This window comes from Maniola hyperantus, chromosome 15, assembly GCF_902806685.2.
Source record: "Maniola hyperantus chromosome 15, iAphHyp1.2, whole genome shotgun sequence".
Taxonomy (NCBI): domain Eukaryota; kingdom Metazoa; phylum Arthropoda; class Insecta; order Lepidoptera; family Nymphalidae; genus Maniola; species Maniola hyperantus.
This window is the reverse complement of record NC_048550.1, coordinates 11,565,901-11,588,109: the sequence shown is the minus strand read 5'-3', so window position 1 is coordinate 11,588,109 and position 22,209 is coordinate 11,565,901. Positions and strand designations below refer to the sequence as shown.

Genomic DNA, 22,209 nt, shown 5'->3' with positions numbered 1-22,209 from the left:
CTTATATAAATATGGAAATTTAAGCTCTTTTACTAGGAGATTTCTTGTATCTTTTACTAATATTGCCAAGGTAAATGTCCTTTTTGTAAAGTGTGTAGTTTCTCGTCCGTTTACCTATGAACTTAATATGCTCGAGAGAATATAACGTGCTTGGCTTAAGTCGTTTACGAGAAGTGTGGGTTTTATTTTTCTCACAATAAAATGCTGCAAATTCCCGTATTTACAAAAATATCTATCCCTCATGTTATCTAGCAGAAATCTCTATTATTTCTGTACCAATAAATTACCTAAGTATTTTGTTTTTATATTTGAGGAAGAAATAAAAAGTATTATCGTATTATAGGTAAATAATTAATTTAATTTTTTTTTTTTTTTTTTTTTTTTTTTTTTTTTTTTTTTTTTTTTTTTTTTTTTTTTTTTTTTTTACTATTTTTTTTTTAATACAATAAAACTTAAGGCTAGCCTTATCTAATTACTATATAAATCATGACCGCGTGGAATGGTGCCAAGAATACTGGCTGCATTTCCGCGCTGGACAGCCAGGCTGATCCGCTGCGCAAAAAATGAGCCAGCCCTTCTGTCACCAGTTGAGGCTATTAATCGCGGTGAAATGTCTCGTAAAAAATTTTTAGCACTAAGACTCCATGGCCCAGGGTCTCCACGGCAAACGGCACAAAAATGTAACTCTCTATAAGAGAGGCATACTTGCGCCGCTTGCCGTTTTCAGCTGTTTCTGCTGCGGCTCCCGGTCTTGATGCTGTCTTCCTGATATGACACGGGGCCAATGTGTCAACGCAAGTTGCGTCCCACATTAGCGCCCGTCCCCGTTCCCAGGGAACCAGCGTCAATCCATCAGGTCTCTTGCCATCATCCCGACTAATCCCTGCCGGCTCAATGAGCGCAGGAATATTTATGGTGGCAAGAGCTCTTTTAATTGTATCGTTAAGAGAGCCATGCCTAAACAGCAATTTAATTTAATTAAATTATATATTGTTTCTTTAAGAAAAATACGGTTACATAATGGTTTGATGGAAAGCCTCTAAAGTCTAAACTAAGAAAGCCCGTATCATGGATAATAAAATTAACAATATAGTGTGTGTATGAAAAAGCTGCAGTAAGTATCATTTCCAAATGTTTTAAAGTATCACTCTTTTTTGTTAGAATAAGCATTTTCAAGAACAATTTTGTTAAGAGGTCTGAAGGGCGTAAGAAATAATGGAGCTTGGAGGTGCACAGTGATGTTATAGAAAACAGTTGTGTAAAATGGCACACGATGTTTTTATCCAGTTAATTAATTTATATTTACTTCATTTGTGCTACATTCTACAGTCATAACGTTTTGAAATACTTCACAAAGTAAATGAGTAGGTCTAGAGTATGTATGACGTTTTTGCTGTGAAGCTTATTGCCTGTTTCATTAATAATTCTACTTTAGTCCTAATATACGCGTTTGCCATTAGTTCTTTAATTCTTACTATCACCAGCATCGAAATATTTTAGCGGTTAACAATATAATACATATTATATTTTATTTAGTGTTAAGATATAACGATGTTTTATGTTAAGTATCGTATAGTGGTAAGTTTCAGGACATTATGCGGTGCTAACTGCTTTTGTTTGCACAAAGTTAATAATGAGTTATATTTGCGGTAAACCTTTACAAATATATCTTCTAAAGTTTTAAACACCAAAAACTCTTTTGCTGAAAAGTTTCTCAGGACATCACCCTTATTAATTTGAAGATCAGCACCTCGTAAAATATACTTACGGTTAGTATTTTTGGATTTCGAGATTTTTGCATTCCGATCACTAAGGTTTTAATTATTGACTCTCTCAATTTCCCAACGAAATCCTAAAAAGTATTTTGTACTCAGCTATTCACGTAAAAGATATTTTTTACTTTTTTACAAATATTTTTAAATTTGTACTATCACTGAAATATTTTCAGTTGCGACATGTGATTCCTAAAATATTCAGTTAGAAATTCGCATTTCTGCCCCCCAATTGTGTAAGAATAACCATTTCATGGCTATCGCAATCGTCAAGAATTCTGCCCTTTGATTGGCTGTGAAAAAATGTAAACAGCGAATCAACCAATCAAAGGGCAGAATTTCTTGACGATTGCGATGGCCATGAAATGGTTATTCTTACACAATTGGGGGCCTGAGCGGGTATGTTTTAAACGTACAATTTTCCTGGATCTCGAAGTGATGTTGTAACTTTTACATTAAAAAGTAAAATCCTTTAAAATGATGAATGAAACCTATTTAAAAAACTTTTTAAAATTATACAAAAATAGTAATATTTACTAACTTTGTCATATCAATATGCAGAGTTTTTTTTTATAAAAAAGAACTTTTGATACTGATATGGCATATAAATTATTTTAATGTACGTATGAGAGTACGCTTAGTCGTTTTTTACTCAAAAAACAAGCATTTTTAAGATGACAAAAAAGAGATCCTAATACAGACAAAATATTATAAACTATGTTAATATTATTACACACTGCACCCTTGTCGCTTATCACATCATCATAATAAGTGACTATTTATACGACAGATGTAATTTGGAGGGTGTCAACCACCCTCACAATGTAGATTGCAGATAGCTTTGTATTGTGGTAGCGTAGTCATTCAATTTATTTTTATAGCATCATCTATCTATATTATAAGAATTCAATACAATCCATACTAATATTATAAATGCGAAAGTGTGTCTGTCTGCTAGCCTTTCACGGCCCATCCGTTAAACCGATTTTAACGAAATTTGGTACAGATAGACTTTTGGTATAGGTATTTGATATTCGATTAGGGGTATGAATCTCATCAACTGACATACCCCATCCATGTTAAAGCGGTTTTTTTATTAGACAAGATCGTTATTTGTCACTTACAATCAGGAAAGGTTACTCTATAACTTCAAGGGGTATGAATCCCCTAAACTGGAGTACCTAGAACGAATTTTAAAACCCCTTTTTTTTAGACAAGTCATTCGTCACCTAACATCAAAAACGATTGCAGTATAACTTTTCAGGAAAAAAAGAGTGAAACATTTACTAGTAAAATGATCTCATATCACATGCATCATGTGAATGGTGGGATTAGAAAGATAAGCTCACAAATTGGAGGGGAAGCGAGGACTGAATGTGGAATCGGGCTACAATTTATGTTTTTCATTTAACGTTTTAGTAAAAATACTTTTTGAGGTTTAGTTTTTCCTATCTGAATAAAATGTTTATGGAAGCTGGATTATAGAATATTTTATCGTAAAATAAAATAAATTCGATTTGGTTTATACCTACTGACCTAGTTAAAATACTAAAATTATCAAACTATCACCCAATATCTACAAATTATAGCGTAGGCTTATAATATACTAGCTGATACTCCGTGGTAAAAAATATCCTATAGTCATCTCCAAGATACCAACTATCTCGTGTTCCAAACGTCAAAATTGGCCACGGCAAATGGGCCCAGAAACACTAATTACGCTTACTTACATTTATTAAGTTAAGTAGTATGGACTATTATTAACGTTCAATTTACCTGTAGGTACATACAAAATATATATAATTCACCCCGTTGCTTTCGAAGTTTTCATAAATTGGTTTAATAGCGCCTGTTACTTTAAAAGTGCAATGAAAAGATAATCAACATTGCTATTTTATTTTTACAGGCAACTTAAAAAATAATCTGAAAAGAAATCCGAGTAAAAATTGTCATTCGTTTTATCCATCGTAGCAGCGTTGGTGCAAAAACCAGAATTATTTTGAAGAATAATTCTGAGCTTGGATAGGGAGCGTGATAAGTTTTTCAGAGTTGTTATGACAATACAGGGTCTCTGTAGCCCGTGACAAAGGAAGTCATAAATCTTTCATGCTGCGTAATCGCGTCCTAAAATAAAATTATTGCACATTATCTCTGTTCCTCAAGAATTTTTATTAATTTTACTTTTAAAATTGTGATATTTTTGAAGATTTCGTAGCTTGATAGATTAGAGGTAGACTAACTGAAATCTGAAAGGCCGAAATTTCAAATCTAATCAATTATTATCAACTCATCAGTTATCCGTTGGACTAATGACTAAGTATACTCTATCCACGGAAAGAAATTACTATAGGGCTCTGTTACATAACAGATATAAAATAGGTAGGTACTCAGTTCACGTTAACCATTTTGAGACACCAACCAATCACAAACGAAACTATGTATTCGAATTGAGTTTCGAATGTTTTTTTTGTAAACATTTTGGACTTGAAGTTCGAATGTTTTTCGAAAACATGTCTGTGTTTGGTTGGTGTCTCAAAATAGTTAACGCCCACTGAAATTTTTGTTTCTGTCATTTGTATGGATGACGTAACAGAGAGGCCCGTACTAACTTTCCGTGGAAGAGTTAAAAGTTAAAACAGAAGCTAAACGATTATTTTGAGAATAAACTAGGGGAATATTTAGTAGGTACTTTACAAAAAACAATTCTTATGGATAAATAGCTCTTGCGGCTCCACTTTTAGCGAGCCATCTCGTAGCATACGAACACCTTTTAGATCGGCTTTTACCCTTCAATAAATAAAAAGCTACCGCTAGGCTTCAGAGTAGTCTAAAAGATTACAATTTACAACATTTACTTCCTGTACGTGTATGAAATCCTAATAAGTTGTGTAGACGTTAGGAAATTCGAACGAAATCGAAACTTATAAGTATTATTTTATTAGAGCGATTTTCCTTTGTTGTTTCGGATTGACTATGCTGCATAGGCCCTACTGGCCGCTACAGCGTCACCGGGGGGACTTTACATGGTAAAGAATTTAAGGGTAGGTAATTAAAAAGTACTTTTCGGAGCAATTAAAATATATCACTTGCTTTAACAATGATGGAAAACATTGTGAGGAAACCTGCATGTCTGAGAGGATTCTGAATGGAAATTTGTGTAGGTGCTCAGTAGTGGACCGGTGATGATGATGACGAAGCTTGTTATTAGATATTATTAAATACTAGATGATAAAAAGTAGTCTATGTCCTTCCCCGGGATCCAAGCTATCTCCATACCAAATTTCGTCAAAATCGGTTGAACGGATGGGCCGTGAAAGGCTAGCAGACAGACAGACAGATAGACAGAAAGACACACTTTCGCATTTATATTATTAGTATGGCATATGGATCTTAGACTTTCGCAAAGAAACGCTTGATTCTATCGATCTTGTTAGAAAACGTAAAAACGGGACCTAAAAGCTTTAGGTATATACATAAGCAATTTGCTCTTCCACTTTCCCGAGTTCCGACACGGACGTTTGAGAGGGCACCCACAAACTGCCTGAAACCTAAATCCCTTTAGGAGGAGTGCACGAAAAAATCTCGTTCAACTCAAAAAGTGTCATCCTGTCACACAGAGGGTTCCTAATGGGTCCAATCCTGTAAGCAACACATTCAGGAGTGGACATTGCATTTTTGTCCCAAAAAGTCTAGCATTTAAGGTTGAAAATAAGTAATCAATTACATTTCTTGATGGTCTGTTTTTGCATTTGTAAGGTGATGATATAGTGGTAAAAAAATTTACGCGAACTTAAAATTAAAGCTACGTGGGTTCCAAACGCGCCCAGGTCTGAGAAGAGACAAACTCCTTTTGAGTAGGTAGGTAGGTATGCTGTAATGTTGGTGTTATAATTGAAGCACAAGACAAAGGATACCAGCTCAGCATAAAAAAATACGTTCCTTCCGCAAATGAAATCACACTGAATCGAACCTGGAACGTGCAGGGCTTGTGCCCGTCCGGTCAGAAGACTGTTAAAAGCTCCTCGACCCCCGTCCGTACAGTTATGACCGAGTGGTCAAGTACTTTGGCAGAGGAAACGTTGGCTTATCGAGTAGGTCCATACACGTCCCACCGCATTACTTTTTGGATTCGACCTTTTTAAGCACGTCAACTTTACGGATTTAGTACATACGAAAAAGAAAAAGAAATATGCTGAAAGATCCGTTTGCTTAGGACTAAATTAAGCGTCGGGACACTCGGAACTCGGGTGGTAGATGGATCTGTTTTTGTTATGGCGAACTGTTTCTGTTTTTATGATTAATGGATTTCATATTTTAAGGCAGAGAGAATAATACGAGTAGGAGATCAAAATAACGATCATATTTTACTCGTTTTTTTATTTTATTTTTATTTTATTGAGATACAAGTTAACCTTTGATTGCAATCTCACCTGGTGGTAAGTGACGATGCAGTCTAAGATAGAAGCGGACTAACTATGCTATGGCAGCTTTTATTAAACCCATGCTACTTTTTGTTTCTACACGGCATCCTACCGGAACGCCAAATCGCTTGGCGGCACGGCCTTGCTACGGTGATAAGCCTCCCACCAGACCAGACCAGAAATTTAGAAATTATAAAATTTCAAATCCCGGCGAGGAATCGAATCCAGGACCTCCCACTAATAAGACCACAGCGCTTAACACTGCGCCAGGGAGGTCATCGTGATCATGATGACGATGATATGCCATAGTTAGGGAGGTACCTACCTAGTTTCCTACCTACTTATAATAAACTTCCAGAAAAGTTTAAACCTAAGTAGGTACAATATAACTTTAGGAGTCGCAGGTGCGTGCCAACAGAAATATTATTTGAGTTGAAATAGGTAACTACTAAGTCGTAAAGAGCACAAAGAGCAAGGTTAGTACCTACCTACTGTAATTCTTGTAACAAAAGCCAGCGCGTACTTATTTCTGTTTATTTTATGACCTAGGTAGGTATGTTATATTAGAATTTTTTATCTAGGTACTAAAGTAATAATTGGCCAAAAAGTGTAGGTGCGCCTATAGATTCTAGGTCTACAATTGTTTTCTTTTCAAGTCTAAGATCGATCTCCGATTAAAGCTTTGGGCACACACAACGCGAGATGGCTGTAGCACATCAAGACGTCATTTTATGAACAAAGCGGAACATTGCGAGGAGGAATCTACCCTACCTATGTATGTAGCTAAGCGCATGGCGTCGCGCGTCGTAGCAACAGTTCGTAGACATTTTGCTACGATCTTAAAAAAGTGACGGATTGTATTTTATGAAACTTTACTGTAAGTTTGTCCGTTTTGATTAATTTCCGAAGACAATTTTTAGGGTTCCGTACCGTTAGTGCGGGTCTCCTCTCACTCTGACCCGCGCTCTGTAGTGAGCCGGTGATGGGTTGATCATGATGATGACCTCTAAAGGAAAAAAGGATCACTTCGTTGTCTGTCTGTCCGTCCGTAGTGTCTGTCAAGAAACCTATCAACTTCCCGTTGACCTAGAATCATGAAATTTGACAAGTAGGTAGATCTTATACTTAACACATATGGGGAAAAATCTGAAAACCTGAAAACCGTAAATTTGTGGTTACATCACAAAAAAATGAAAATGTGTTCATGAACAATAATTAGTATTTTCAACTTTCAAAGTAAGATTAATATACCAAGTGGGTATTCTAACATAGGTTTTTTATTTGTTTTTGAGCTTTATAATTTTTGATTAATGTTGAAAAAATACGACTGTAGTACGGGAACCTCGGTGCGCGAGTCTGACTCGCACTTGGGTGGTTTTTTTTTATAAAAATCTGTAGCAATAAAAATTCACGATACATCCGATTAAACAAGGTCTGTAGATTGCCATTTTCATGTTACATCAGTTTGTTGCAGTATCCAAATATACTTAAAAGTCATTTTAGAGTTTTGCCAGTCAGTCAATTTTTTATTTTATGTAGCCGTACCGCTTTCTATGTGACCACGGCCTATAGACTATCTAAAGCTGGCCATGTTCGGAGTGTAGCCTTTTGTTAGTACTGCAGAGTGCTCATGTCACTGATACTGACTGATACTGCCCAAACATGAATGGTTAGTATGTTCAATTAATTTTGTCTTTGCCATTGTGCATTGTAGAATCTATCGGACTTTATTTATCTACATAATTATTGGGCACGTCTCTCTGAAAGAACCCCCAACCCGCCCGCGAGGAAATCCGTTGGAGAACTAAATACAAGAATAGAATAATTCGACTTTAACTGTAGGTAGTTAGGTAAGTGCCTCAGATCCACAGTCATTTATAACAATGCAGATCTATCTCTTTATCGACTTATGTCTAAATTAAACCAGTACACAACTTTGCGTAGGGATAATCAACACCCTTTAATCCTGTAAAATCAAACTTCGAACAGACTTCGAACCATTAGTCGAACCTGTGATCTATTAAGAGTGCTCTCCATGGTTGGTCCAAACGAGTGTGAAAGCAATAATTGCATTTAAACCGAGCGGCACATAGTTAGGTAACTCACTCAAGAGTGAGAGGGAATACCCTTGGGAATATGCTGTAAAATCAGCATAATAATCATATTATGCATACCCATTCTGCCAATCCGCACTGGGCGCTCTGGTGTGGTAGACTATGGCCTATGTTGCCCTTTTTATTCTGAGAGGAGATCCATGCTTAGAAGGTAGAGAGGTTGATCATAATAATGTATAGGTAGGTACGTACCCTGTCTTATAAGTCAATAGGAAAGAACACAACAAAATAATATAAATATACTTACCAACCTGACATTAACATCGTAATGACGTCATTTTGACGTCAGCCGAAATAAAAATATACCATCAGCTCGAAAATTCTAGTGCTGACGTCACTAAAATGGTGGCCACGCGCATTAGCAATTTGCGGGACCTTATAGTTACCTACATAACTAACTAATATAAAAAGGATTATAGGTATTATTTATTTTAAAATTACTATAAAATAAAATGATACCGTTCAAGCATCAAACTTCGGCGAAAAAGCTGCCTTTCAAAAAAACTTTGCATTCTACAGAAACTAGGGTAAACGTTGGGTAAATAAAAGTATATCTGTGGTAAAAGCAAAGTCGTAAGTGGGTAACACTGCTTTGATTTGTCAATTGCCATTGATTGACATTTAACATCTGTTTTTTGCAATGTTTTGGTTATGATTGATATGGTTTTGTTTTTTAATTTTTTCTAATAAGTATTAATTATTCCTCTTCGACTCTCGGAATTTTTGTCTCTATTCAGAGATTATTAATTAGGTATTACTAATTATTTTCCATAAAAAAGTTAGCATCATGAGTGAAACCACTAAATCTCTTCGCATAGACTGGTTTGATGGAACTGTAATAGAAGAAACCAGGCCAAGCACTTCACAGTTTTCTGAAGAAGATGTAGAACCTCCACCACCACGTAAATTGCAAGAAAGTGAGAAGAAACCAATAGGCTTCAAGAGATTACAGGACCTTTCGTTATTGATGCCCCCAATCTTGAATTTGGAACTTTCTAACCGACCCGGTTTTTGGTTACTTTTGAACACTGAACTCAAAGGTGACTTTATTGTACTGATCGTAAAAATATTAGGTCTTTTATATAAATCACTCGACTCTAATGAAAAATCGAAAATAGGTTTTTTATTAAGATCGAAGTTTGAGAAATCGAATTTTTTAATTCAACTAAAAGACTATTTATGTGATCTACCGAAAGTTAAAATAGTTGACAAAAGAATAAATATGCAACTATGGGATGATGTAGAATCATTTTATTTTAACGTGTTAAAGTTTTGCGAGGCAATTTTTCACTATGGAGGCCACAGCAAAGAATTTCTGAAGGATTTGTATGATGTTGTGGAGATGGCAGAGTTAAGTGCCTTAGGCGTCCAAGAAGTGCATATGGAACCTGTAAGCGAAAGATTTTATGAAGAAATAAGTCTGTTAAGGATAGAAGTACTAAAAAGTATCGACAATGTACGTATTATACAATTATTAATTTTTAAATGCATACTATTGGTACTAAGTACTTAATGTAATGAATGTGATAATAACTCTGTCTATTTCTGTGTTTACATCATGGCTCTACCGTTGAATCAATGCTGATCATCAGCATTGATTCAACGGTACGATTGATTTGGCACAAATATTTGCATCAGGTTTCCCCTGACTACCATGACAGGGGAAGTTTTTTATTCTAAAAAATTCAAAGAGCTCTCACAGGGTTTTCAACTCAATAGAAACTCATTTACAACCATTGCAAATCTTCTTTTCTCAAAAATTAAGTTTTTAAAATAACATGTAGTCAGTAAATGACTAGCTGATGCCCGGAACTTCATATGTGTAGATGAAGTTGCGAGCACTAATTCCCACAGGATTTTTAAAAACCTAAGTTTTAAAAATCCCGTGGAAACTCATGGATTTCCCGGGATAAATAGTAGTAGCCTATCACTCTCCAGGTCTTTAATTATACCTATGCAAAAAATCACGTCCACCAAATAAAACCGACAAACCAAAAAACAAACACACTTTCACATTTATAATATGGGTACTGAATACTGATGCTGAACTTTACATATACTATAACTTTGAGTTATAAGCATACATAGAAAGACACTGGTTGCTACTTTGTTTGTACTAAGTTACTTATTCATTTTCACAGAGTTTAGAAGAGGCAACATCTATTGAAGACCCAGTAACAAGCTCAGATCCAAATAGCTTCAGGAATCTGAACATATTCCCAAGTAAAGGAGATCTGCTTGGCCACAGCAATGTGAAGATTGTACCAAATATAGTGAACGGGGCATACAGCAGTGTTGAGCATTACTTAGACTTGCAGTTCAAATTGTTGAGGGAGGATTGTTTTGGGCCATTGCGAGAAGGAATATGTTGGTAAAAATTGTGTCATAACTACTATACAAAAAAAAACTATCACGGTTCATGAGATACAACCTGGTGACAGACGGACAGGCAAACGGACGGACAACAAAGTCCTTGTAATAGGGTCCCGTTTTACCCTTTGGGTACAGAACCCTAAAACCGGACAAGTGCTAGTCAGACTCGCAGACCGAGGGTTCCAAAATGTCGAAAAAATACGACTATAGTAGTCGCATTTTTTTGACATTTTGCATGATGAATCAAAAACTATCATGCATAAAAATAAATAAAAATCTGTTTTAGAATCTACAGGAAAACCCCTTTTGAAATAGTTATTTTACTTTGGAAATTTGAAATACTAATTATTAGTTCATGAACACATTTAAATATTTTTTTGTGATGTAACCACAAATTCATTTTAATTTTTCCCCTAATGTCTGCTATAAGACCCATCTACCTGACAAATTTCATGATTCTAGGTCAACGGGAAGGTTTCTTGACAGACAGACAGACAGACAACAAAGTGATCCTATAAGGGTTCATCAGTTTTCCTTTTGATGTACGGAATCTTAAAAAGAACTATATGAAAGAAATATATGTTGTTATTACGTATACTTTCTATTATTATTTCATGGGTTTTTCCATACCTATATAAATTATACCTAATATATAAATATTTTTAGGTAAATACTTAGAAAATCCATCAAAAAGAAGGCATGAGAATATAAGGTAAGACTACAATTTTTTTAATGATTTACGCTACCTTATCAACTCATGGGAGAAGTGATCTGGCACCCAAGTCCTGAATAATCTTATGTTCAACATTTGCTTAACATCTAATGAGTTTCACTTTTGTTTGCTTATTTTAAAAAATAATACTCTTCTTAAAAGGTAAACTATACCCATGCAAAAAATCACGTCGATTCATTGCTCTGTTGCGACGTGATTGAAGGACAAACCAACAAACAAACACACTTTCACATTTATAATTGGGGTAGTGATGTAAGAAAAATATTTAACCTTTCAGAGTATACCCAAAAGTGCGTATACTACGCACCTACGTAAGCAATAACAGGGTTGGTCACCTAGTGGACATAGCGTGGACTGAACGCGTCGCCAATAACTCAGTGGACTATAGGAAGTATGCGTATAACAAACGCCTCATGTTCGGTTCCCTGCTACTCTTTACTGGCGATAACTTCCAGAATATATTGTGTGCGTCTGTTTTGGACTCGAATTTGGATTTGCTGAGGTATGGCTATGTAAGTACAGAAATGATTGCGATCCCACTTCTGATGTCAGATCAAATAAATCTTCAAATAAAATTAATTACTGAATACCTATACCCCATACCTATACTCCATATTCATACTAATATTATGAATGCATTAGTGTGTCTGTCCTGTGTGTCTGTGCCTCTGGCCCGTCTATCTGTTCACGGCCCATCCGTTTAGCCGATTTTGATGAAAATTGGTAAGTACAGAGATACCTTAGTAGTATGTTTCCGAGTGCGTCTCGAAAGCGGACGACAGGCAAATTTTTATCACTCCAATTGAAGGAATTCCCACGGGATTTCTAAAGAAACTAAATCCACGCGGAAGTCTTGGACAACATTCTGTTAAACAAATAAATTAAAAACTCGTTTTTATTCATTTTTGTTTCTTGCAATATTTTTTTCAGATTGCAGTGGCTTTTCAAAACCCTGTCTCAAGTAAAGTGTTCTCTGAACCCTACTTGATGGTCGAAAGCGAAGTGTTCTTCGAGCCCTACCACAGAGTGTTAAAAGTCTTACAAAATTCAAGGTCTGACAATTTACCTATGAGAAAATATATTGTGGATGTTCAGGTAAGAAAATTACTATGCATTCTAGTCTAGCTTCCTAATGTTTGGTTATTTTGCTGATTGTTTTAATTTTTTTTCTTCCATTAACGGTTCTCGGTCCAACTTAGATTTTTTAAATCAAAATTTCTTTAGTTACGCAATTTTGAGATGATAGAAACTTCACCGTTAAAAAATCAAAGTGGTATTCAGTGGGGCCGATTCTCTAGTACACAATCTCTAAACTAAACTAAATTAACAGGTTTAAATCTAGTGCCATCCTTTTCCGCAAGCAACATTATGAAAGGGATAGCAATAGATTTAGGCGTGACATTTTAGTTTAGTTAAGAGATTGTGTACAATGGAATTAGCCACTAGTATCACTTTGATTTTTTAACGGTGAAGGACAAACATTTTGCGGGAACCTGCATGCCATGAGAGTTCTCTGTAATGGGGCCGATTCTCTTATACATAATCTCTTAACTAAATTAACAGGTCTAAATCTTATTCTACCCTTTTCCGCAAGAAACATTATGAAAGCGATAGCAATAGACGTGTCATTTTAGTTTAGTTTAGAAATTGTGTACAATGGAATTAGCCACACTGTTGTGTGTGTGTGAAGGTAGCCAATCCGCACTTAGCCAACGTGGTAGTCTAGGGTACCAAACAATTCTCACTCTGAGAGGCCTGATGTGTTGATGATGCTGACTAAATTTTTTTTTTAGAAAGAAACTAACCCACCTGCTTATCTCACACCACAAACAATCTACAGCATACGAAAGAGTTCAAATAAAAATGAAGAACTAAGTTTTCCAGTACTTGATACTAACCAATGGCCCACGTCCCAATCCTTTGGATTAGACCAATCACAAATGGATGCCTACAGTTTTGCCCTTACAAGAGAATTCGCTGTAATACAAGGTCCGCCTGGAACTGGCAAAACGTATTTAGGTGTCAAAATCGCGTCTACAATTCTAAGGAATTTGTCCTTAGAAGGTACACCAATGTTGATTATTTGCTACACGAATCACGCCCTTGACCAATTCCTTGAAGGCATATTAAATGTTACCACCAATATTGTAAGACTTGGTAGTCAAAGCAAAAGCAAAATCTTGGAGCCATACAACTTAAATGCTATGAGAACAAAAATGAAATCGAAATATTCGTACTTGTACGCAAATAAACGTTCAGAATTAGAAAAAATCTTCAAAGAAATGACAGATATACAGACAGATATAGAAAAGTGTGAGAAAGAGATAGTTAGCTATAAAACTATTAAAGCGCACCTCAAAATAGGTGATGATAGTTTTGAACTCAAAGATTTTGGTGAGGATGCCACTTTGAGTTGGCTTTTTGGTCATCTAGACTCAAAGCAAGATCAAGTCAAAGATGGTGACAAAAACGATATTTTAGAAGACTGGGAAAAACAATACGAAGAACTTAATGTATCAGATAAAATAGAAACGTGTTTCTCTGAGCAATGGGCGTTGAAAGAAATAGATTCAATGGAAAACAGTATAAAGTACTTGAAGGATATTTCGGATGAACATTTGGAAGGGCAAAAGATGACTGACAAGTTTCAGAACCAAATTGAAAGGATTGGAAAAAGGTTGGAGTGTTTTAAGGTAGGTCCGACATCGACTGTGATATATTTTTAAGCCAATCGTTGTTAACACTTAGGGTGAGATCTATAGAGCGCACTCTGACTTTGCTTAGACTTAAGACAGAGTCATAACGAGACAGAGTCATATCTCTCACATAAACCTGTCTCGTTTTAACTCAAATTTAAGTCTTAGCAAAGTCAAAGTGCGCTCAGGGTTAGACTAAATAGACAGAGTTACCTACATTGATACTAAGTAGGCTATGAAAGGACTAGGTTTCTTTGATTCCACGTCGCTAGCTTAATATTTGACAGATGTCGATTTCAGGAGCAAACTGAGTTTCCTCACTCTAGTTCACTCTGACAGAAGTGACAGCAAAAGTTGCCACAATTCTCTTTCAACCAATGATGTCACGGACGGGTGGTAAAACGTGCGTGGACGCCATTTTGTTCGTACGGATATGATGCTCTCCTGACATTTCAATACGACATATCTGAGTGGAAATCTTTGCACATACTTATTTCCACGCATGATTTTCTTCTACGTAGGTAGACAAACCCCGGTAAGGGTTTGTCTACAGCTTGAAACTAATTTTTTTTTTCTTTTTAGAAATACATGGCCCTATTGTATATTGAAAAGAATGAAAACCACCTTCCCAACACCAGAAATCCGTATAATTTAACAGTCGATGAAAGATGGAATGTATACTTTAACGCAGTGGAAACTATCAAATGTGATCTTATTAACAAAATGAATGCTTTATTGGTAAGCGAGAGTTAACTTTATATTTTTAATTTTACTAGGGTCAATCTAGATGATGTCACTTGTTACAAAACATATCCATATGTTAGGGAACTCTTAAAACTTAAAGCTAGCCTTATCTAATTACTATGCAAATCATGCCCGCGTGGAATGGTGCCAAGAATACTGGCTGTATTTCCGCGCTGGACAGCCAGGCTGATCCGTTGCGCAAAAAATGAGCCAGCCCTTCTGTCACCAGATGAGGCTATTAATTGCGGTGAAATGTCTCGTAAAAATTTTGCATTAAAATTTAAATTGTAATAAGTATAAAAAGAGTTTGACGCATTGACAGTGGAGATATTTTTATTTTTTGCTTATATTCTCTTTCTATTTTATCAATCAGGGTGATCGATAGAATAGAAAGAGATCTATTGGATCCGATTTTTTCGACGAAAAGCGCGGGTTCGATTCCTGGCCTGTGTATAAGGTTTTTCAAATCTTTGAATGCAGTTGTTATTTTCTTTAAAAATCGACACCAAGGTTCCTTAGACCAAGTTTCTCTATCTCTCTTACCCTCTAACAAATAAACCTGGAATAGCGATGGAATAGTTATACTCTGTTTTGTCTTTCTCTGTCATCAGTAATTTGACATTTGAAGGCAAAAGACAAAACAGAGTATAACTATTCCGCCGCTATTCCAGGTTTATTTGTTAGAGGGTACGTTTTTAAGTAGAAAGATTTTGCCTCTATGACCATTCTTTAAATAACAGCCTGTATAATTCTCGTTTTGATAGACTTCTAATGTGTTGTTATGTGTATAGGATCAACATAACACATGCAATGATGAGTTGAACGAAGTGTCAACTTTGATAGACAGCGAGGTCGTGAAGACGGCGCGCGTGGTGGCGGTGACCACTACCCTCGCGGCGCGGCGACACCAGCTCATGAAGAGGCTTGAGTGTCCTATTGGTGAGTGTTTGTGTGCACAGTGTGTGTTTAGTCTAGCAAATTAATTTTATTTTCATTTTTTTTTGTTAAAGAATATTAGCCATGTTAAATGACTAATATTCCCCTTTCCTCTCCAACTAAGCGTCAGGCTTGTGCTAGGAGTAGGTACGACAATAGTGCAACGGGCGGGGTTTGAACCGTCGACCTTTCGGTTTTCAGTCCACTCCTTTACCGGTTAAGCTATTGAGGCTCTAAAATCATCTAAAATCATTATTTTTAAGAGCATCAGCGGGAGTTCAGATTTCGAACCTTACCTTGTTTTATTTGCAGTAATAGTAGAAGAGGCGGCCGAAGTTTTAGAAGCTCACATAGTGGCATCTTTGACAAATAAATGTCAACATCTCATACTAATTGGTAAGATTCACAAACCCAAGGTACATTAAATGTATTTATAAAGAAAGATATTATTATTATTATTAAGCCTTTATTTATTTCCTTATCTTTAAATACAATAGGTTTTCTTACAACTATATTATTATTATTATTACTAAGCCTTTATTTATTTCCTTATCTTTAAATACAATAGGTTTTCTTACAACTATCTACTTATTTATTGTACATTTTTTCTTACATTTACTTTATGTTAGTTTTGTTAGTACCTATATTATTTGTTATGTATTTATGTGTGAGGTTCACATGTTACCTATATGTATTATGTACCTTCAGTTAATACAAAATAAAATTATAAGAAAAAATCTAGTAAAATTGTTTGTTAATAAAATTGTTAGTTTACAAAAGCTTTGACCTAGTATGTATTTATATCTATTGCTTATTACATATTATAGGTAGTCTAATTATTTATTTTAAGTTTTCACTGTTAGTCCAGATAAGGATCCCATTTGGGTATAAGGCCTCCTTTCCTAAAGAAAGATATTAACCTTACAAAATTGTCTCTGTTGTAAAAAAAATTGTGTCATTTTTCTCACTTTGATGCACCAATATTAAGGAGCGTGGGAAATTCATTCCATACCCTATCTGCGCAAGGAAGTTAGTGTAGCACTCTCTCGGTTATTTTATCCAATACAAATGATAGAGGCAAAAATCTCAGCGGGCGTTAACCATTTTGAGACACCTAACAATAGGCTACTTGACTCATATCTAATTTCGTACAATAAATGATTATTTATTATAGTATTTTGCTTAAGACAACGAAATATATCAATAACAATTATTAAAAACGCAGGATGGATATATAAATCCAATTTTAAAAAATACAGTTTTTATTTTTATTTGAAACGCAGAAAACGCTGTCAGCCATGATGTGACGTCATTAAATATGTAAACAAAGAAATGTCATCCCTATGTCACGCGGGGACTAACGTAGTATCCATATATATAAAATTTAAAGTCCTGACTAACTTATATATCAACGCACAGCCTAAACATCTAAACAGCTGGTCCTAGATACATGAAATTTAGTGGGTGTGTTCTTTGTAGGTAAAGAGAAGGTATCCACTAGGAAAAGATTTTTTGAAATTCCACCCCTGAGTGGGTTAATGGGGGTTTGAAATTTATGAAGTCCACGCGGGCGAAGTCACGAGCATAAGCTAGTTTTTATATATTTCTAAAAACTCATAGTAAACGTAAAAAAATATCGTTTCCTCTTTATAAATTGAATAAGTTATTAAGTAAGACTTACAACAAAGTGATCTTTGCAAAAATAAATTTGGGTTGAAGTCGTTAGTCATATAGGATCCCTTTAAGCAAGTCTTCGCGTGTTACGTATATTTATTTCACTGGGCACTCTAATCCACAACTTTCCTGTGGTCTTTATCGATGCGTTTTTACATTTTCGGATGATACAATAACGATATTTACTATATTTTTCATGTAAACTAGTATAGAAGTCATGTTTATTAAACTTTGGGAGGTTATGCTGTTGTTTACAAATGGATGACGTCAGAGCACAGATAATCTATAGGCCAAACATGGCCGACAGTGTTTTCAGCTGTCTAAGAAAAATATATTTTTAAATTAAAGTTTTACGGTTTTTAGGGCGCAAAAAAATATAGTGTTAATTTTTTTGATCTAATAGGACAAATATTAACCATTTAAGACCAACTTAAAAAAAGTGTCAACTAGCCTATTGTCCGACATAGGTATTTTCAATTTTTTTGCGTGATGACACGCAAAAAATTAAAATATGTAATTTCTGTAGTGCCATTAACATTTTGCATTTATGATGAGGTTGTATAGGTCTATTTGCCTCATTACAAAATTGCTCGAATTTCACTTTAGATATGTACTTATAATATTTCTGTTCAATTTTTTCGCAATCGAAGTGAAAAGCCGATTGTATAACTCGGTCATAAACCCCATTCCATCCTCGACTTAAATATCTGCCCTCGCCTTTGGCTCGGGTAGATAAACGTCTCGGTTAAAATGGCTTGTTTTATACCCTTGTTGTACAATCTAATATTTTTCAGGTGACCACAAACAATTGAGGCCCACAGCCGCACACTACGAGTTAGCTAAAAACTATAACCTAGAAATATCTCTTTTCGAGCGAATGATAAGGAACGGTATTCACGCCCGGACCCTCACCATACAGCGACGCATGCGCGCTAACTTTGTAGAGCTACTGGTCCCTGTCATATATGACAAATTGGACAGTCACCCTAGTGTGCTGTCCTATCCGAGTGTGCGGGGAATGAGGGACAACCTTTACTTCTGTACCCATGACGTTTTGGAGGACTCTGAGGTAAATAAGTAAATTAGATGCGAGCTAACTTTGTAGAGTTACTGGTCCCTGTCATATATGACAAGTTGGACAGTCACCCAAGTGAGCTGCCCTGTCCGAGTGTGCGGGGAATGAGGGACAACCTGTACTTCTGTACCCATGACGTTTTGGAGGACTCTGAGGTACCTAAACAAGTTTTTACACATAATTATAACAAGTTGGACAGTGACCCTAATGTGCTGTCATATATTATGACAGATTGCACTGTCAGCCCAGTGTGCTGTCATGTGATAAGTTGTACAGTTACACTAATGTTGTATATGACAGGTTGGACAGTCCCGTGTGTTGTCATATATGATAGGTTCGAATACCCCGTGTGTTGTCATCATGTTGTCATAATAATATATGAAATCTAATAAATATATGAATGAATATAGGTGCATCATCATATATGATAAGTTGGACAGTTGCCCTAAGCCTGTGTCATATTATGATACAGGGCTGACAGCCACCCTATTGTCATGTCATATGACACATTGGACTATTGCCTTAGTACTCTGGTATAATATATGATAGGGTGTATACTGTCAACCCAGTGTGCTGTCATATGACAGGTTTGGCAATCTGTAAAAATATTTTCAGGGTTTGGAAGACAGTTGGAGTCACAAGAACACTCTAGAAGCGAAATGGTGTGTTTCCCTAGCTAACTATTTGAGGAGAAAACAATATGACTCAAACGAAATAACTATTCTAGCCACTTATAATGGGCAAGCAAGTCTCATAAAAGAGGTGGGTAATCGATTCGAGGGGGTATGTTAAAAATTTATTTTTCGACTTTCGCCTTTTGGGGATCACAATTTTTCAACAAAATAAGGCACGTGCTACAAATATGTACAGTACGCGGTTGAAAGTGATGAACATAGCCTTTAGAATGACATTTCATCTTTGTAGAGCGTTGTCTCAGTCACTCATACCCATATGGCGTTTTGTCGGTCTCAACGACCGAGACGGTGCACTACAGATCTGCTTTCTCGATCGATCTAAAGATAGATATTCATCACTTTTGGCCGCATACTGTATAAATATAATATTATCTACTAGGTGATGCCTGCGACTTGGTCAGCGTGGATTTAGGTTTTTAAAAATCTCATGTGAACTCTTTGATTTTCCGGGATAAAAAGTAGCCTAAGTCCTTCCCCGGGATGCAAGCTATCTCTGTGCCAAAGTCTCATCCAAATCGATTGAATGGATGGACCGTAAAATGCTAGCAGACACAGACAGACAGACACAGAGAGACAGTCAGACAGACACACTTTCGCATTTATAATATTAGTATGGATGGATTTTCCTTCTGTGAATTGCTAAAAATCAATCGATCGCTTACAGATAAGCAAAAAATACCCATTATTACAAGAAGTGAAAATAACCGTTGTAGACAACTACCAAGGCGAAGAGAACAGGATAGTGATATTGTCTCTGGTTAGGAGTAACAGAGACGGCAAGATTGGGTTCCTCTCAGCGCCCAATAGGATCTGTGTTGCATTGTCTAGAGCTAAAGAAGGTAAGAGATTTATAGAAAGAAAAGAAAATTAATTTATTTGATGGTTCGATTTATTATAAAGTCATTAAAAGATGTATTTCCTTTTTTAAACCTAATTTTTTTACCTGTTTTCTTACAACTGTATTGAAAAACATCATATGATACACAGGTGTTAAGGTTATTACAAACTCGTTACGATAGTAAACCCTCGTCCGCGGCTCGGGCTTACAAACGTCAACTCGTTTCTAATAGCCTACTTACCGTCCTCGCATCACAATCTATACTAATATTAAATTGTCTGTATGTCGGCTAGCTTTTCACGGCCCATCGGTTCAATTATTTTGACGAAATTTGGTAAAGGGATAGCTTGCCTCCCGGGGGAGGACTTAGGCTACTTATTATCCCGAAAAATCAGAGTTCCCACGGGATTTTAACTCTATGGAAACTGTCATGTTTCAGGTTTTTATATGTTCGGTAATATGAATGTCCTCCGATCAGCCAGTCCAATATGGCGGTTCATTCACGACAAACTCGTTGCGCAAAACGCCATCGGCAAACAAGTCGTCTTGCGATGTGATACACATAACGACAACACATTACATGTGAGTACATACATATATTTACACCCGACACATGTCAAAAATTGCGAACCGGCAGGAATCGAACCCGCGTCTCCTGTGATCGCGCCCGACGCTCTGACCACTAAGCTACAGCCCGCTTACTGCCAGTGACGAAATTTGTGATACGTATGCTCACTCGGTACCGAAGCGACTGATTATGCCATCTAGTAGCGACACTTTGCAGTTATCGAAACTACTTTCAAAGGCCCATATTACAATGCAGCGCTTTGAAGAAAAATTTCTTGATGTGTAGGTAAAACTATAAAAATTATAAAAATATCCGACACATGGTCGCTAACTATGGGCCTCAAAAGAAAGCTCAGTCACTCAGCGGATGATGGAGAAAGCTATGCTTGGAGTTTCTCTACGTGATCAAATCAGAAATGAGGAGATCCGTAGGAGAACTAGAGTAACCGACATAGCTCAACGGGTTGCGAAGCTGAAGTGGCAATGGGCAGGGCACATAGTTCGTACAACCGATAGACGTTGGGGTCCCAAGGTGCTGGAATGGCGACCTCGCACCGGAAGACGCAGCGTTGGAAGACCCCCACTAGGTGGACGGACGACATCAGAGTCGCAGGGAGCCGCTGGATTCAGGCGGCGCAAGACCGTGGCGTGTGGAAGTCTCTAAAAGAGACCTATGTCCAGCTGTGGTATCGGTTGATGATGATGATATTAATAGAGCATACACATACAGATCAGCGGCGATAGATAGTGGTTATGACGTCCGCCATCTTTTCGGGATGTCAGGGGCTCGATCCCGCGCACGCACCTCTCACTTTTCAGTAAACATGCGTTTTAACTTTTTAACCGACGTCCAAAAAGGAGGTGGTTCTCAATTCGGCCTGTTTTTTTTAATCAATTAAATATCACTTGCTTTAACTCTGAAGGAAATCGTCGTGAGGAAACCTGCATGCCTGAGAGTTCTCTAGTGTTCTCAAACGTGTGTGAAGTCTCTCAATCTGCACTGGGCCAGCGTGGTAGACTACAGCCTCAAGCCCTTTTTATTCTGAGAGAACACCCGTGCCCAGTATGGGCCGGCAATTTGATCTGAAATCTAGAATTTCTTTGTTTTACGATATCTATAGTACGCAACAGGTCGAGATGGGAAATCGGGGTGGGGATGCCCCGCACAGCCCCCGTGCTAACCCGGTGCGGGATAGCGCGAGTCACGTGCGGGTGTGCGGGACGTCCCCCCCGCCTTATACCCCGACTGCATCTCGACCTGTCGTAATTTGATAAACAAAAGAACACGTACATTGTATTGCAAACTTGACCATGATACAGTAATTTCATTTATAATACTTACGTCCTTGTTTCAGATTTATCGTGTCGAAGATTTAGACAAATGTTTGAAGGGATCGTGTCTGAAGAATTGCGATGAACACTAAAAGTTTTATTTTGTGTTATTTGTATGTGATCTAAATAATAGTACCAATAAATATTTATGTTGTGAAATTGATTTTTTTTTCGAATAAATGTGGATTCATGCTTTACCTATAGTCCGCGATAGGTTGAGGGGCAAGAGGCGGGGGGAC

The 22,209-nt window shown here is 36.6% G+C and overlaps 2 protein-coding genes across 4 annotated transcripts in view; one reads left to right on the top strand and one right to left on the bottom strand.

The window, feature by feature from the left end:
• Positions 1–22,209, bottom strand: part of LOC117988924 (4-hydroxyphenylpyruvate dioxygenase-like) — a 326,462-nt gene that overhangs the window by 267,582 nt on the left and 36,671 nt on the right. The gene's annotated exons all lie outside the window — the stretch shown is intronic.
• LOC117988920 (NFX1-type zinc finger-containing protein 1-like) lies at positions 8,939–22,129 on the top strand. 3 transcript variants are annotated; one of them, XM_034976210.2, is made up of 14 exons: positions 8,939–9,763; positions 10,449–10,674; positions 11,347–11,392; positions 11,691–11,925; positions 12,344–12,508; positions 13,207–14,106; positions 14,692–14,847; positions 15,645–15,792; positions 16,102–16,185; positions 18,258–18,532; positions 19,154–19,300; positions 19,898–20,072; positions 20,511–20,653; positions 21,994–22,129. In XM_034976210.2, the coding sequence occupies exons 1-14, from the start codon at positions 9,095–9,097 to the stop codon at positions 22,060–22,062; spliced, it is 3,438 nt and encodes a 1,145-aa protein (XP_034832101.1). In that variant the 5' UTR covers positions 8,939–9,094; the 3' UTR covers positions 22,063–22,129. The 3 variants fall into 3 exon arrangements, 2 of the variants coding, with proteins under 2 accessions (XP_034832101.1, XP_069359708.1); XR_011237631.1 differs by lacking the exon at positions 19,898–20,072; XM_069503607.1 differs by lacking the exon at positions 20,511–20,653.